At 40.7% G+C, this 17,931-nt stretch overlaps 1 protein-coding gene across 1 annotated transcript; it reads right to left on the reverse strand.

The window, feature by feature from the left end:
* Positions 1-4,828: 4,828 nt before the first annotated feature.
* On the reverse strand, positions 4,829-11,397 carry LOC146710581 (growth hormone secretagogue receptor type 1-like). The gene is made up of 5 exons (XM_085455361.1): positions 11,265-11,397; positions 8,541-8,716; positions 6,346-7,198; positions 5,432-5,598; positions 4,829-5,245 (listed from the first exon to the last, which is right to left on the reverse strand). The coding sequence occupies exons 1-5, from the start codon at positions 11,395-11,397 to the stop codon at positions 4,829-4,831; spliced, it is 1,746 nt and encodes a 581-aa protein (XP_085311487.1).
* Between the last annotated feature and the right edge of the window lie 6,534 nt (positions 11,398-17,931).

Consider the following 17,931-nt stretch of genomic DNA (forward strand, 5'->3'; position numbering starts at 1 on the left):
CAATCACATGACCACTTTAAGATGACAGGGCAACAAGGTGATATATGCCAGTTTTTACAGTACATTGTGTTGATAGGCCACGTAAAACCAGAGTTATGATGAACAATATATACGCGTGTTTTTTCCTGAATAGTTTCGTCACGTTTACTGTCTAAGGACAGCAGCGAGCACTCTCTGCTTATGAGCAAAAAAATAAAACAAAACAAAAAACGTGTGTGGGAAAATGCACCATGTCGACCAATCAAAAAATAATATGGCGACATGACATTTGGCTGTTTAGGAAGAGGGGGAAGATTTAGGAGTGACGGCGAGAGAGAGAGAGCGCGAGTTTTGAGATGTGAGAGATTTGTGACGTTTAGCGTGTTTGGAGTGTGTAGTTAATGTGTTGTCTTGTGTAGTTAGTGTGTAGAGTTGTGGATAGTTTTGTGTTGTGTCAGAACAATGAGGCGACTGCTGTCTCCAGGTAGAAACAGGAGTGATACACCTGCTGCTGTCAGACCTGCAGGTATCAGGCTGTGATGTTCTCCTTTATAGTGGACAGAAATTATGTTTTTGGAGTGGCACAAATATTTGTGTGGCATCTTATTGAATGCAGAACAGCTGATGGTTATGTAAATAGATGTGGTTATTAAAAAAAGGGTAAAAGGTAATTGGCTGCAAATAACTTTGTTGTTTGCAAAACTTGTGCATATGATTTTAAACTTTAAAACATTTAAAGTTATGAAATATGATTCATTAAACATGTTTGTGGTTGTTACAGTAAAAAAATTACTTTTTCTACTCTGATTTTATGTTTTTTGTCTGATTTTAGATCAGTTGTGTTAATACAGTATGTCAACATGAAAACATAACTGTAAATTCAGACACGTGAGGTTGTGCTGGAAAGGCAGCTTAGTTGGCAGCTTAGTGTCTCACCTTTCTACTTCTGTTTCTTCCCGTCTAACGGTTCCTTGTCCAGTGCTTTCTGGACTTCCAACAGTTCCTTCACTGTATTTTCAAGTCAGGATAACTGCTGGATTCTCTCAAAGAAAAGATCTTTGCACACATAAGGAGACGTGCTCAGAAGATGTTGGCTGTCTTTGGATCTACCTTTACACGTGAACAAACATTCTTACTTATAAAATTTCACAAGTCCAGGTACAGATCCTCTCTCTTGGCGATGATCACCTGTCCAGTGTCCATTGTATTTCGACCTCTTGTTGCACTTATTCAAGCCTAAAACAGGCAAGTATTTCTTCACTTAACAAGAAAAAAATAACTGAAAAATACCAGATAAACTAAAAAACTAAATGCAAAGTTGCAACAGCACTTCAAATCTTTAACATTTTGCCAGAACATGCACATTTTGTTTACAGGTCTCTGGACGTAGCGTTTTCAGTGGCAGAAACGTCCAGATGAACAGAATCAACTTTTGGAGATTTACTTACCTTGATTATTGAGAATGCATCAAGACATTTTGTTTACAGTTGTTTTTCTGGATTTGATTAAATAGTGATAAAATGTTTGCATTTTTACAATGCCTGTCTCATATTTTCATTCCCTACAGCATCCACTCTTACCATTGGCAGCTTTATATAATAATAATTTATGTATTATGGAGATAAAAGTAATATTATACGAAACTGAGTTCAGCTTATTGGTGCAGCACTCTACAAGAGTCCCAGGAGCACCTCGGGAAAATTAATTGCCTGCCTTTGGTTTGAATGGTACATAGAGATGTAGCCTAAAGTCCAGTTATATCGAGCATGACGCTGAATCATGCTGGTTCAGCACCTATGATGCAGTTATATAACAGAAACCCAAGTCTCAAAATTATGACTTCTTACTGCTAGTTCAGCTCTTAACCTGCTGAGTTATTCAGCCACTGAGAAAATATGATGATATTATGGACTAGAGCTACAGTTTGTAGTTCATAGACTCACCAAAAAAAAGCAAATAAGCTCATCATGTGACACACAGTGACACCAATTTAATTTACAAGTGGATGAACATAAATAAGATTAACATGTTTCTTACATTTAATAATAATAAGTCTTTGTACACCAAACAGATGTACCGCGTTGTGATCATACAAATAGTCAATATAATTGTTGACTGTGGGAGAAAAAAACAAACATAATTATAAATCAATAAGACTAACAGAGATGACAGAGGAGACATGACACTCAAATATCCCTAATAGAACTACTGGGGATTGTTTCACATCAGCAAAGATGGTGGTACAGTGGAAATAAAAGTTTCAGGGAAAAACATGTTTTAACTTTTTGACATTCAGCTGGTCATTAATAACTCATCTAAAGTTAGGATTCAGGTCTGGTTAACCTTCTCAGGTCTGAGCTATTATAGGTGGTAACACTAACCCTGTATTTAGGGCTGCCACGATTGGTCGACTAGTCACGATTACATCGACTATCAAACTCGTCGACGACTGATTTAATAGTCGACGCGTCGTTTGAAGCTTTGTAAGATCCCAAAAGACGCAGGAATAAGTAGCAGGATTTAAGAGTGTAATAACGAACTGAAACAGAAGATGGCAGCACTGCATGTACAAGGATGCCAGCTGCCGTTAAACCCCGAAGAAGAAGAAGAAGCTGTGTCCCAGAATTCATAGTGCGGCCCACCTCAGTTTCCAACAATGGCGGCAGCTAGCTAGTTTTAATATTACTCTTATTATTCTTTCTGGGTCACAAAATAAACGTTTAACATATTTTCAGGCGAGAATGTAGCTGTGGAAACCTCAAATATCTGCTCAGTTTATCAAGACACCACATATTTTCAAAAGCGCTCCGACGTTTTCGGAGACGTCTGTTACCCACCAGCTCGATAGCGAGCCGGGGGCGAGGCTCACTAGAGCCGTGAGAACACCGGACTCCCGGCAAATCGTTTTCAAACCCACCGCCGTCTTTCGCTACTCAGGTTAAACATGATACATAAGTCACTTAGATAACTTAACAATGTTATTGTTTGGCTTTTTTCAGTGTTTTATTTGTTCCTGAGTAAATCGGTTTGTCTGAGATTAAAGTTATAGTTTTTACACAGCTGAATAAACGTCAAGCAGACAGCTGATTATCAGAAGTGTGAGATGCTCCAGAATTTACTCCGGTGTCCTGTTATATTTTAGATAGCAAGGAGTTTATTAAACTTCACCGAAACAATCTGCAAACTTCATTAAAATTCAATAAACTCTCATCTTGTCTTTATTTTTAGTTAGCACAAACACTTAAAGCTGTAAGCTAATGATAGTTATATAAGAGCAGATGCTGCTGGTGCAATAAGCTGTACGTTTTACGTCCAATGGATGATGATCTGATTAGTCGACTATCAAAATAATCGTTTGTGGCAGCCCTAACTGTATTGTAAAGATAGGAAAATGGAATTTTTAGGAAAACCAATCCAAAAGATTTTTGACAAGGTTCCTGGAAGTATTCCATGATGGCTCCTGAGTGAAAGTATTGCTGTGTCCAAATTCAAGACCTGCATCCTTCGAAGGACCCGGCCTTCACGGTCAACATAGGCCGGGTCCTTCGAAGACCCAGAAGGCTGGAAGTGCGAGGCTGTGAAATGGGACGGTCTAGCCTTCAGATTTGTGTCACCGCTGTCTCAGTGGAGTTTAATAAAATCAGCCGTCTGCTCCTTGCTCCCTAAAATATAACAGGACACTGGAGTAAATTCTCCAGCATCTCACACTTCTGATAATCAGCTGTCTGCTTGACATTTATTCAGCTGTGTAAAAACTATAACTTTAATCTCAGCCAAACAGATTTACTCAGGAACAAATAAAACACTGAAAAAAGCCAAATAATAACATTTTTAAGTTGTCTAAGTGACTTATGTATCATGTTTAACCTGAGTAGTGTAAAACCGCGGGGTCTGAAAACGATGTGCCGGGAGTTTCCGCCTGCTCTAGTGAGCCTTGAACCCCGGCTAGCTATCGAGCTGGTGGGTAACAGACGTCTCCGAAAACGTCGGAGCGCTTTTGCAAATATGCAATGTCTTGATAAATCGAGCAGATATTTGAGGTTTACACAGCTACATTCTCCCTGAAAATATGTTAAAAGTTTATTTTGTGACCCAGAAAGAGGAATATTAAAACTAAGTAGCTGCCTCCGTTGATGGAAACTGGAATTGGCTGCACTATGAATTCTGGGACAGGTTGGGCATCGAAGGATACAGCTGACCCATCCTTCAAATCTGGGGAAATGAAGGACGCATTTGTCGGACGCATTTGTCGGAGTCTTTGAATTTGGGCAGCTTTCGTCGCCTGGCTGTGATGTCATCGGTCTACAAATGCGGCCTCTGAATTTGGACACAGCTTATTTGGACTTTGGCTGAAGTCTATGCGAGTGGACTCTGGATATAAAAATCTAGCCCAAAAGTCTAACTGAATTAGCATCACTCATTTTTAGACAAAACAAAAGACTTAGTGTATTTTCATTGTGCATAGATTTTTTTGGGTGAAACAAACCGGCTATGTAATAATGCACAGGCTAAAACTGGACTATGTGTTTTAGCCTGTGCATTATTGCATGAACTATTCCATGTACTGATGAAATGCCATTCACAATATTTTTGCCCAGTATATGAAGTTCATGTGGAGGTTTTCTTATACATAAATTACATAAAGAATTAAAACTACTTGTGCTAGAATTGGTCTAAGCATAAGCATTAATATGCCTTTTTTAATTTATGCCTAAAATATTTTTTATTAATAAATGTCAACATTCTCAATTTGTGGTACAGTACCACATTGTAATGAAAAGAAATTGAGGTTTGTTTGATTGTTTCCTCTTTTTTGCTTGCAGTGGGTGCATCCATTTGTTTTTTGCCATCACAAAGTGGTTGTGGAGTGGTGCACGGTGAGCGTGTGCATGCGACGAGCTTGTGCGTGAGACTGTGTGCGTATGAGGCTGCGTACAGCGTGTCTGTATCTGGCAGACATCAGGTTGTACAATAAAGGATTGACGGCGGCACTGAGGTAGAAGAGCACGGAGGACACAAGATTAAAATACTGAGACAGATAATATAAAAAGTACAAGTGTGTATCAGGGGGTGCGTATGTGTCGCTGAAGACTGTGTCATTGTAGGTGTGGTCATAGTGCAGCTCTGTAGATGCTGCAGAATAGGCAGTTGTGGGGATGGGAGGCGCTGTTTCAGGTTTGTCATGTTGGGACTTTACGGTAATTGATAGCTTACTTTGCAGGCTGTGTGTGATTGTGTTTGTGCTTCTTTGCAGTTGGTTATGTGTGTTTCTGTTGTCTGGTTGTGTATTAATAACATGAGCCGAAACATTTTTATTTTGAGTGTGTCCATTATGTATGTCGGTCTTTTCATGTCGCCCTTTTGTGTGTGACATGATATGAGAGTGCAAGGACAGTGTTTCAGTGTTTATGTCCAGGTCTAAGTGGCTAGGTGGGTTAGTAACAGTGGGTATGGTGACATCTTTTCTGTCCATGCTGACATGCGTGATAGTGTCTGACTGGGAGTTAGTGTCCAGGTAAGTTTCCTGTCTCTCAGTCCCAGTGCCCAGAGAAAGAGAAAATATGGTTCGACCAACATGGAACGGCAGCCAACACAAGACGAACGCCAAGACGATCACTCCTGAAGAAAAAAAGATGAGAACATTAAGTCAGAACCGCCAACGTTCCAGATCGAGTCCTGACCAATCACGGCACGTACTACATGGACTACAGTATGCAAACGTCTTTGCCCACCCCTCAGTTTTTTTATATGTTGTTTTAAAAAATGGAAAATAGGCACAGCCATTAATGTAACCATGTACAAACATACATGGAAATACAGGTCGAATGAGCGTCTGAGTCAGTATTAGGTATGACTGCCTTTATGAACTCTCTCAGGCAGCTTTCGTCTAATTTCTTGAAGCAGTCTTCAGGAGTAGTTCTCCAGGCTTTTTGAAAGCTCATCTTTGGATGTTTGTGACCCTTTGGTTCCATTCTGTATCAAGCTGTTTCTATACGGCTCCATGACGGACAGGCTTCCAAGAACGAACTAACCCATCAACAACTCTACCAACGTAAATAAAACAAAAAACAAAACTGCTTGAATATCCCCCCCAAAACAAAAAACATGTCTTTCACCTGGCCGCCATACTGGTGAGAATTTAAAAGAATTTGAAATTGTGTGTGTGTGTGTGTGCTTACATATCTTTGTGGGGACCAAAAATTGGAAGTTTACTATGCTTGTGGGAACCAACAGCCTTTATGGGGATAAAATCCACGTCCCCACAAGTTTGAAGGTATTTTTGAGGCTCAAAATATGGTTTTAGTGTCAGGGTTACTATTAGGTTATGGTTAGGTTTAGGCATAGTGTGTGTGTGTGCTTCCTCACCCAGCATTTTGACAGTGTTCCTGTGACTCTGGTCTCTACGGCTGCTTTTTGGGCGGAGCCACAGTGTGCGCCCAATCAGACTATATACCACTCCCAGAATGCAGAGAGGTACCAAGAAATACAAATTGGAGAGAATCATCATGGCTGACAACAGGCCAGAGGAGATGGCAAAATGTGTACAGCGGCACTCTCTCTTGTCAGTCTCTCCCCCACGGCCTTCATTGGAGCTTCCGTCCAGTCCTCCTCCCTCGTCTTCCTTTTTGTTTTGCTGCTCTCCCTCTAATCCCATCTTTCCGTCTCCCTCCCTTCCATGTTCAACTGTATGTTTTTCAAGTTTCATTTCACCTTTGTCTTCCGGTGGCCTGTTATCTACTTCTGCTGTTTCTGTCTCCACTTTTTCTCCGATCCATTTCAGTTCACCAGCTCGTTCCTCCCAACTCTTTGTCTCTTTTTCACCCCACTTTATTCCCTCTGGGCCTCCATCCATGTGTCTGCTTTCTTTTTCTCCTCCACCCATCATAAACCCTCCCTGATCTCCTTCCCTGCCTGTCCACCCCCCGTCTTCTTTCCATTGGATGAGCCCGAGGTCTTCTCGTCCAACGTCCTCCACTCCAACCATGACCAGCACTGGTGCGGCACTCACAGCCGCACTCAGCCAGAGGCAGCCTATGATGGCCCGGGTTCTGCGCCGTGTCACTACTGTCTTGGCTGTGATCGGCCAGCAGACTGCCAGGTATCTCTCCAGGGAGAGGAAGGTGATGTGGAGGATGGTGCAGAAGGTGCAGCACTCTGAGAGGAACATAGTCAGCTTACAGGCAAGGTCTCCCAGGGGCCAGGGCCGGGGCCTCCAGAGCTTGGAGAGACAGAACAATTATTTTCCTCTGATTGCATTTTATACCTTTTTTAACCTGTAAAGAATATGTGAGCAGTGCATAGCATGTCAACAGACTCAGATAAGAACAAGTATTTAATATTAACTCAGCTGCTTAGTTTAAATGAACATTCTGAAAACTACTTTATTATAAGAAAATCATAATTTTCTACTTATCAAGACAAAAGGTATCGTTTTTTAGTCAGTGCCCACCTAACCAGAGCGAACCCCCACAGGCACACGAGAGCATGCAAACTCCACACACAACTGCCCCACTGTGACCAGATCATCCTCACTGAACTGAGCTTTTAGCTCCTTTAATGCCACATCCTGTCGGCCCATCTGTTGATTGACTGTATGCTTCAGATGACTATTTTAAAGATGTCTTCTCTTTATGAAATTATACAGAGTGCTGCCTTCCTCCCCTCACCCCAACCAGTCACAGTAGATGGCCTCTCCTCCCTGAGCCAGCTCCTGCAGAAGGTTTCTTTCCTGTTATAAGGGAGTTTTTCCTTCCTACTAGCACCAAAATTGTGTGCTCATAGAGGGTTGTCTGATTTTTAGGGTTGTCTCCATTTTCTCCACTGTAGGATCTTTACATTACAATATAAAGCACCTTGAGGCACCTGTTGCTGTGATTTGGGGCTATATAAGTACAAAGAAACTGTTGGAAATTCAGTGCTCAGCTCAGTCTGAAGCCTGTCTTTGAGTTTGTACGTACACAGACCTCGTTATGTAAACCATGTTTTACTGAGCGTCTGCCATTCTGACAATATATATGAAAGAAAAATTAAAAACTTATTAGGGCTCTTTATTATTGTGGCAACATATGGGTTAGTTGTAACGTTTGTTCTTCAAGCTCTTGGCGTCTTACAGAATCAAAGGCCAGATCTGTCTTTGCTTGTGTTAATTAAGTTACGCTGCACAAGGAATATGATAAAAACCCATGCAACTAACAAAAATATGACTTGTTATTTATCCACATACTTAAAGTGATTGTGCCAAGCCTGCGATAGAAGAGTGATTTAAGATTTCTCTAAGTGTGACACAAGCTTTCAATGTAACAAGATTTAATTTAGAGGCAGGGGTCCCCCTGAGGGGAAGGCAACAATAACATCTTTAAACAATTACTAGAAAACACAAACAGGAAGCGAATCTATTGTGCCTGCTTTGTTCACCCAATGGAGTGATTTTCTGTGACTCGACTAAACCTAACTAACATCATGATCTGATTGCTTAGTGCCACAACGTGGCTGTAGGTCTGGTGTTCAGGCCAAAGTAAAGCAAGCATGCATTACAAAATATGCACTGTGTCAGTAGATACCTTATATAAATCCAGAGGCAGCAGCAGGAGTATCAGCAGATCACTAACAGCCATGCTGCTCAGGTAGAGGTAGGTGGAGGTTCTCATGTGTGGACGCAGCCAAACCACCAGAATTGTTAGTATATTTCCCAGGAGGCCAAATAACATCAGGGGGATGTAAATCACAGTCACGCACACTGCAAGAAGAAATAATTATCTGTTTTTATCAGATCTCAATTTGATCTGTTTCCATCTATCTTCCTCATATACATAACACACACACACACACATATATGTACATATATACAGGGCTGCACATACGTGGTCCGCAGGTGTGCATGCGCTGTCAAAATAAAAAACGTGCACCAGATAAGAAGTTGTCCGCTAGAGTGGGATTTTCATGGCACCACCTCTCTGTGCGTTCATCATTTGTTTGAAGCCAGCTCACCTCCTGCAACCACTTTTCCGAGAATACGCGCTTCTTTTGTGGTTCGGACTCCTGACATTTGTTTGGAGGTGGAGGAAAACCAAAGTAATTGCTTAAAGGAGCTTCTTCGACATCTTTAAGAGTTCTAAACAAACTCTGTCCTCCTCCAGAAAATCTTATGTACGCAAACGCGCGTCGCAATTTCTTATGTGGTGCGCGTCTTTTATTTTGACAGCGCATGCGCACCTGCGGACCACTTATGTGCAGCCCTGTATATATGTATATATATGCGTGTGTGTGTGTGTGTGTGTGTGTGTATTTTTTTTACATATTGTATAGATTTCTTTACAAATAATTCAATGAAACTATAGCCAGCAGCTGGTTAGCTTAGCTTAGCACCAACCATAGACTGTACATAAAGGTGGACATGCCTTTTCAGCACAGATAATAAAAAGGATCAACATTTCCAGATACTAGACAAAGAGTGTAGCTAGAATCATGTCCTCATATTACCACCGCTGCCTGCTTGATATAATGAGAAAACGACAAGGAGAATGCAGGGTGGATCTGCCTGGAAACACAGGCTTCACAGGCTAGCAACATGTGAAATACCTGGAAAGGCTTCTGACTCTAATAAGGACGTCATTAGAGTCAGACCTTTTATTTCTTAGAAGAGTTGCCCCCCTTTCCTTATCACTGACTGCATACAAGGAGAAAATAAAACCAGTCAATGATAAGGCCAGTGTTGCCAACTTAGCGACTTTTCACAACAAGCAGCGGTGCTGCCGTGGGCACCTCGCCCGTGCCAAAGTGCTCACGGGCGGAGGATAGTCCTCCCCCAGCAGGTGATTTTCACCCCTATGCGTCCAAACTGCAAATGAATCGCACATGAGCGAAGCCGCTGCTCCTGCACTGACTGTAACGCAGTCAGTTCTTCTTTTACTCTTATGCTGTTTTGTGGATCACAAGGTTTAAAACTACTAATAAACACACAAACACACACAGAGTACCTCCACCAGAGCGCCTATTTCGGATCACAGCCGGTCCAAGCCCGGGTAAAGGAGCAGGGTTGGAATTGTGACATTAAAAAACAATAATTGCTAAAAGAAATTTAATTTGTAGTTCTAAATAAACTCTAACTGCATTTTTTACTCACTTTGTCTCTTCCACGATGTTATTTTTCTCTCCTACAACATAGGTTACAATGACGTTAGCATGACCAATTGTGCAAATTAGGCGATGACATCGTTTAGCTTTAAGCCAATAGCGATTTTCCTTAATGAGGAGTTGGCAACACTGGCTAAGGTTGCAGTGTCCCTCAGACTGACATTCAGGTCAGGCCCCCTGCTTGTAAAGTCTGGATTTAAAACATCAGCTTGAGCTTTCAAAACACAACTTCAATAACCATGTGTGGTGTTTCTTGTTATATACACTTTTATATACGCTCTGGACACAAAAAGTGGAAATGGAGAGTGCTAGCTAATAAACAAAAAAAGAAGAAAAGAAAAGGAAACCCTATATGTCATAGGTGTCAAACTCTGGCCCGCGGGCCAAATTTGGCCTGCAGCCTAATTACATTTGGCCCATGAAGCCATACCAAATTACTATTAGAGCTGGCCTACTGGTATTATACAGCTAATATATATATTGTTTAGTATTAAGCTTTGCTTGTTGCATATTCAGTTTTTCAGCAAAACGTGTTTGAGTCCATAAGAAAAGATTCATTCTTAAATCTGGAGGAATAAATATATTTCAATAAATATTAACGTTAGCCCGCGACTTTGTTCCAGTTTTGACCTTTGGCCCACTGTGTATTTGAGTTTGACACCCCTGCTATATGTTAAGATAAGCAAACGAGCCTCTGGCATTAGATTTCAGTGCCTTGTGCCATGTTTACATCAGATAAAGTTTACTACTGATATTGACAAATTTAACTAACAGGGACATGTAACCATGCAAGCTTGCACGAACATCTCACAACACAATCCACTGCTGATGAGTTGCTTAGATGTGAGTTGCACAACCCATGAAACCAATCCTTTTATTTAGCCTAAAACCACATGTACAGAGCAAATCAGGTTCCTGGAGTGAATCAAGCAGTACTCAGCATCACCCAGAAAACAGCATTATACACCCAAACTACTTTAACACCAATGGAACGTAAGAGAAAATATGACTTTGAAATATTCAGATACCACAATTTCCTTCAATCAACAATTTGTTCTTTTTCTTTCTAAAGAGAAAGATGCGCTGTAGCTGCAGGTTTTTATTTTTATTATTTTATTTCTAAGACTACTTTTACAACTGTGTTTACCCACCTAATTCAATCAGTCCAAACATAGGTTCCTCCCAGTGGCACTCTTGGTTGGAGCAGTCCTCTGGGAAGCCGGACGTAAGGCCGCAGTTTTTTTCTCCACAGCCACGGCCCCCGTCTACATCCATCAAATCCATGATGGGTGGGGTGCGAGGGGGGAAAGGGTGGGCATCGACAAGAAAAGTGACAGCAGGAAAAGCAGCGGAGTATGTCCCCCGGGTTACAGGGTGCAGAGGTGACGCACGCTGATGGATTTCCTATGGCGCTCGATAGCGGCCGACGCTGACAGCGATGTTCAGGGGAGAGAAACAGTCCAGTTGGAACGAAGAAAAAACACATTTAGACGGGTTTACAAGACAAAGTGTTGGCGATGTAAGTGAGTACAGTTAAATTAAAGGTTAACAACAACATTATAGAGTACACACCAGTGTTTACATCGGCCCTAGCTCCAAAGTCACAACTTTATAACATCAAGAAAACCAGTATACAAATATGGGGACATGCATATTCAACACTGACTGTAATGGTCCGTTTCTCCAAGCAATACTTTTGTTACCATGTGGAACAAATAATATCAATGAAAACAACAACAACAAAAACATACATATTTTTTGTATTAGCATTTTCAGATTGAAAAATTAGCCACATGCAAAAACACAGTTATAACCTAAAATACTCACTGACTGAGCCTCGGCGTGTCATGTATCGCTGCTGCGCACACACGTCTGCCTTGGCCGTGACTTACACACCTACCATCTCTCTCTCTCTCTCTTTCTTATACCTCTCTCTCTCATGTCTTACTGTGTACAGCACCCTGCGCACCACATACCTCTTTTACACTACGCCACCTGATGTTTCCTAAGATGCCACCGGCTGTTTCATGTCGTAATGAAATCAAACTTGTTTCAGGACACCTTGTTCTTGTTCAGATGTATCTTTGTAAACCTTTTCTCTGATGGCCGTTTCAGTCAGAAGAGGCTTTCTCGTACAACTCGTCCATTATGAGAAGTTCGTGTTCTTTTTCTAATTGTGCTGTCATGAATATTCGCATTCAGCACGTTAATCGAGGCCTGTGAGATAATAATAATAATAATAATAACTTTATTTATAAAGTGCTTTCAAACAAAGTGCTGTACAACTAAAGGGATAAATAAAATAAAAGTGATACATAGCAACACAGGTAAGAGACACAAGACAAGTTAAAAACAATAAAAATGTAAAAACTAAAAGCCACAGAATTAAGACATGTAGGATGAACAAATGTGTCTTCAACTTAGCTGTAAAAACCTCCACAGAGCAGCCTGCTGAATATCTTGAGGGAGGTTGTTCCACAGAAACAGGCACGAAAAGAAAAAGCTCTCCAACTGTCTTTGTTCAGGCTCTATGAACTTTTAGAAGGCCAGAGTCCTGAGATCGGAGAGCACGAGAACCTGACAAGGTAGCCAATGCAGAGATCTCAGCACAGGGGTAATGTGCTCAAATTTCCCAGTTCTTGTTAAAATGCGAGCAGCTGCATTTTGCACCATCTGTAGACCTCTAAAACTTTTCTTTGGTAGGCCAATAATCAATGCAGGAAGACACAAATGCATGGACAAGAACCTCTGCAGTGTCGCTTGACAGAACTTGTCTGATTCTGGCGATGTATCTCCTGGGTGTTTTGGAGTTTGTCTGAGCTTGGGGTGAATTTGATGAGATGTCCACACCTGGGACGATTGTGGCATTGTGTTAATACCTGAATGTTTCAAACCAGCAAACTGCCAAACGTTCTGCTTTTATAGGTGCGCTCACAGTCGCTGATTATCAGTTAACCAGGTTCATTCTCTTGATTGTTACAGATACAGAACGGTTGTTCTTCGTTTGTGACAAACTTTATTTTTCTCGTGACTGTTTATAGTTCTGAAGTGGAAATTTAAAGCTCTAAAAGAAATAACTTTCTGAGTTTTAAAAAAACCTCTTGGATTGTTAGCTCAGCTTGGTCCCTAACAGGACAATACATTCATGTATTTTACTCAAAGATGTTGTCTAAGCATTTACTTCTGTCTCATAACTATGTACAAATCACTGTCCTTATTTGGAGCAGTTTTTAATTTGTACTTAAAGGTGGAGGCCATAAAACACGAAGACTCATGAACACAATGTATCACAATGGTCATAAGGTGATGTTTTCAAACTTGGCACAAATATTCTCATGGAAAATATCACTGTCATCTCATACAACAAGGTTTTCTCAAGAAGCATAATTAATTCATGAGCAATTATAACATTTTTCACATTTTGTTGATTTTGTTTGTGGGGATAGGTTAATTGAAAAATCTAAATTGCCCATAGGTGTGGATGTGAGTGTGGATGGTTGTCTGTCCCTGTGTGTTGGCCCTGCGACAGACTGGTGTACCCCACCTCTCGCCCTATGACAGCTGGGATAGGCTCCAGCACCCCCGCGACCCTGAAAAGGATAAGCGGATAGATGGATGGACATTTTGTTGATAATCCAAGTGATCCCAAATAATCAAAGAGTTGGCAGTTCGTCTTGTAACCGGAAGGTTGCCGGTTCGAGCCCCGGCTCGCACAGTCTCGGTCGTTGTGTCCTTGGGCAAGACTAGAGATGGGTATCGTTTAGGTTTTATCCGAAACCGGTACTTTTGAAACTGTGCCGGTGCTTAAACGGTGCTCGAACCGGTCCTTAAAGAATGGAGAACACAAACTTTGTCCAAAAACCTCTCATGTTCAGCTGTTTTTTTGTAAAAAGATAACAATGTTAGCCTTTTCTGCAGCTATGGAGCATATATGGTATCACTCTTGGCTGGAAGCAGTGCTTAAACAATGGAAAAAACACAAACTTTGTCCAAAAACCTCTCATGTTTAACTGTTTTCCACTTCTTCTTTGGTCATTTTAGCCTTTTTGGCCAGGGTGAAGGGAGCATCTGCCATCAAACAAGAAGACAGCCGCATGTAGCTATGATGATGTTTGCTAGTTCACCTTACATGCATTAATGTAATAACGTGGTTAGTGTACTCAACGTAAATTACACACGAACAACATTAAGCTACTCACGCAGAGAAGAACGGCTGCTGCTGCATCATCATCCTCATCATTTCTGCTACACTGGCAGGCAGGCCCGGCCCTAACCAATCTGGCGCCCTAGGCAAGATTTTAGGTGGCGCCCCCCTACATCGGCAGTGTAGTGTATGTACTCATAAGAAACCGAATAGCTTTGTCTTTGACCTTTTTTTTTTTTTACTTAAAGAAAGCAAATTCACAATCAGAATAATTAACAAGATAAAAAAAATATATGAATAAATAAATGAATACAAAAAATAAAAAATGAATATATGAAATACAATAAATTTTACATACATAAACACAATAAAACGTGTCAACAAGTTGGATAAAAGAAATTAAAAATACAATATAAATAAGGCAACAGGAACACCGCTTGATGCTGCTGCAAAACTGGTGGGTTGTGCTGCTGAAGTGGAGGCAGCAGCGGTAGATGTGGTAGATGGCCCAGGGGTGGGATTTAGAAACTTCAACAGTGCATCTGAAGAGAGGAGTATGTGACACCACTGAGTATTAAAGTCTAATAATAAAAACATATGATTCCAGGAATAAAATGAAATGATATAATATAAATGAAAAACCAAAGAGATATATGTATGATGTTAACTGATATGCAGATTAGATTAGATTCAATTTATTGTCATCATTACAGTGAAATGCTGAATAGCAGAATGCAAAGTAACAGTATAATATCATATGAGAATGTTATGTTATGATTATCTTTGACCGAATCACAGCAGTGCTCATATTAAAAAACAGCATTCCCTCTCATGTGATATTGCTTAATTAACATTAATGATGTGCGCTTTAACAACTAGGCTTACAACTATAATATATACAGGGGTGGAAAAGTGACTATTACCTGCAGGGTAAACGTTAGCTAACCAGAAGGCAATAACAATGTAAACAAAAAACACCTGCTTAAAAGATGAATACAAATGAGGAATGGTGGGAATACTGTAATTACCTAACGTTACATTATTATTTTCCATAACAATTTAGCCCCCTCCACAATATTAACTGACGTTAAAACAGTTAACTAGCTATTTATTGATTAGCAATTAGCGAATCATGTAACATTAGCTTAATGCTAAAAATTTAGGTTACTATCACATTCAAATAATTCCATGTAGGCTAACGTTACCTACCTCTGTCTTTTTCTCGTTTCTCCTCCTCTTCTTCTCTCTTTTTTCTTCCCTGGGCACCTGACAGTTTTGACCGTTTTGACATCTTGTGTCCAAAAGGAACCATGATACGGGAAGGGAGGGGGCGCACCGTGCGGGGAGGGGGGGCATAATGTTGTAACAAATAATATTTCTATTAAATAAGCTTTACTTTGCATTTTAATTAACGTGGGATTATTTTTTGTATTTAGAAATAATAGTACCAACTTTTCTTTTTTTTTCAACATTTGTGGCACTGGCGTGGCGCCCCCTGATGGACGGCGCCCTTAGCGTTTGCCTATACAGCCTATGCCATGGGCCGGCCCTGCTGGCAGGGCTAGGGGCCAGGACTCTCCTCTTCGGGTTTTTGGATCTGGATGTTTACGCCATTGCTCTGTCTGCAGTCTAAACCTAATCCTAACAGTAAACAGTAAGCGTTCTTATGTAGCGCTTTATATAACCTGCCTCATTCACTCATTTACAGAAGCACTTAAAAATCTCTGAACATGGAATGATAGATGTTCTCCAATTCATCAAAGAGCAACTTGTGTTTGAGTATCTTCCCCAAGGATACATTGGCATGCAGACTGGAGCAGCCAGGGTTTGAACCACCAGCCTTCCAGTTAGTAGATGACCTGCTCTACCTATTGGGTAGGAAGTCTTTGATATTTGCTAGAGTTATTTTTTTTTTCGTCATCTGTTTGCAAAGACTTGTAAGAACAATTCAATGAGTATATAAAAAAAATTAGGTCAGGGTTAGTCAGTGATGATGATTTATACCTCAGAGGGTTAACAGTTATCTGTGGGTGAAATGTGCATGTGTAAGGAGCTTGGTGACTTTGTTGGTGGTTTTGCCTAGAGCAAAAAACGCTTCTGGAAGGGATGAGCCATCTTATGAGCTTTTGAAGCTCATAGAGATAATTTGGTTTTAAAGGAAGTCGTATCATTGCTCAGGTCAGTTGCCGGCAGAATGGAAATGGGTTGTTTTTCTAGCTGTCAGACTTGGCGATGAAAACAATTGTTTCAGCCACACAGTACTTCTACAATAAAATGATGTCTATGATGTGTTCTTTTCTCGATAGACAAAAACTTGAAGCAGTTTACATAAATACAATTTTATATCAACTGACCATAAAATAGATAGCACAGTGGCACAACAAGAAGGTCCTGGCTTTGGCCTTTCCGTGCAGGGGTTTGCATGTTTGTGTGGTACTCTGGCTTCCGCTCACAGTCCAGACATGCAGTTATTGGGATTAGGTTAATTTGAAAATGGTGGTAGGTGTGAATGTGAGCATGAATAATCTCTCTGTGTTAGCCGTGTGACAAAGTGGTGACCTGTCCAGGGTCTTATGGCAGCTGGGATAGGCTCCTTGCCCCCCATGACCCTGACTTGGATAAGCAGAAGAGGATGGAATTAAAGTACATCTACATGATGCTCATAATGTCCTTAAAGGGACTTTCTTAATCCATCTATTCTCTTATGCTTATCCAAATCCCCCAAAGGAAGCATTGTTTTACCAGCAGGCATGTTTTCAGATGTCTGCTGCTGTATTTTTTAAAGCCCTGCCCCCATTTCTTCTGGGGGCGGGATTTCCTTTTCCCAGGTCACCATAGTAAATAAAAATGCTTCTCAGTGACTTGCCTGGTTAAATAATGAATTACATTAATGTGATGTACTATGTTTTTGTACAAATTGGTCTTGCACAGAAGTACAGCCCCGCTCTAGTTCAACTTCAGTTGATGTCTCTTCAACACAAAACAGATTTTTTGAACATTTTTGGATTATTTGATAGCTTTACTTCATTTTGAAGGTTTTTAGCTAGTTTGGAGATCAGAAATATACAAAAAGTAGCTTTTAAGTACCTTGTATTTTTCATTGATTATATGGTGATTTATGATACAGGGTTTCTTTGAGCATCAGGGATGTTGGCTAGTTGGTAATCCTGGATTCTCTATCCCTCGTTTCACTATACCCGGCTCGCAAACATTATCAGTGGGGTGTGTGATTATTGATCACACGATGAGTTTCTGTTGTTTATTTTGGTATAGATGTCGGTCTGTTAATTAGACTGAGCTCAATGTTTTGATTGTTTTTCCTGTCTTGCTTCTGTGGATCACCTGTGTTTCCTGGAGTCAGTCGGCCATCGGTCTAAATGAAGAGAGTATGACTGACTGGAGCACAAGAGCAGTGAGGCAAATTATAGGAGTGATTTTCTGTAGTCTGTGACACTTTATGAATATATGGATGAACAGTACCAATACTATAGTTACCCACAATCAAAAGGCATGGCAGCAGGAAGAAGGATTACCTTTGAGAAAAACAATCCAGACGAGTAAAAACTCATCATATGTATATCTCGAGATGATGTGCACCATGTCCTCAAAAAGTCTGAAGAAACTGGACAAGTGGAGGACAAAAGAAGAAGTGACGGGACTGAAAACCCATGTAC

The sequence above is a fragment of the Copadichromis virginalis genome, linkage group LG4, assembly GCF_057382275.1.
Source record: "Copadichromis virginalis isolate Kocher_CV1m ecotype Utaka linkage group LG4, C_Virginalis_male_GT1.1, whole genome shotgun sequence".
In the NCBI taxonomy this organism is placed as follows: Eukaryota; Metazoa; Chordata; class Actinopteri; order Cichliformes; family Cichlidae; genus Copadichromis; species Copadichromis virginalis.

What these genes read in the sequence shown, in the direction of transcription:
- LOC146710581 (XM_085455361.1), bottom strand. Translation starts at nt 11,397, where the DNA reads ATGGATTTGATGGATGTAGACGGGGGCCGTGGCTGTGGAGAAAAAAAC. An exon ending in GTTTGGACTGATTGAATTAG is followed by an intron (nt 8,717 to 11,264) that starts GTGGGTAAACAC and finishes TTCTTCTTGCAG; the next exon opens with TGTGCGTGACTGTGATTTAC. An exon ending in TGCCTCTGGATTTATATAAG is followed by an intron (nt 7,199 to 8,540) that starts GTATCTACTGAC and finishes TGTCTCTCCAAG; the next exon opens with CTCTGGAGGCCCCGGCCCTG.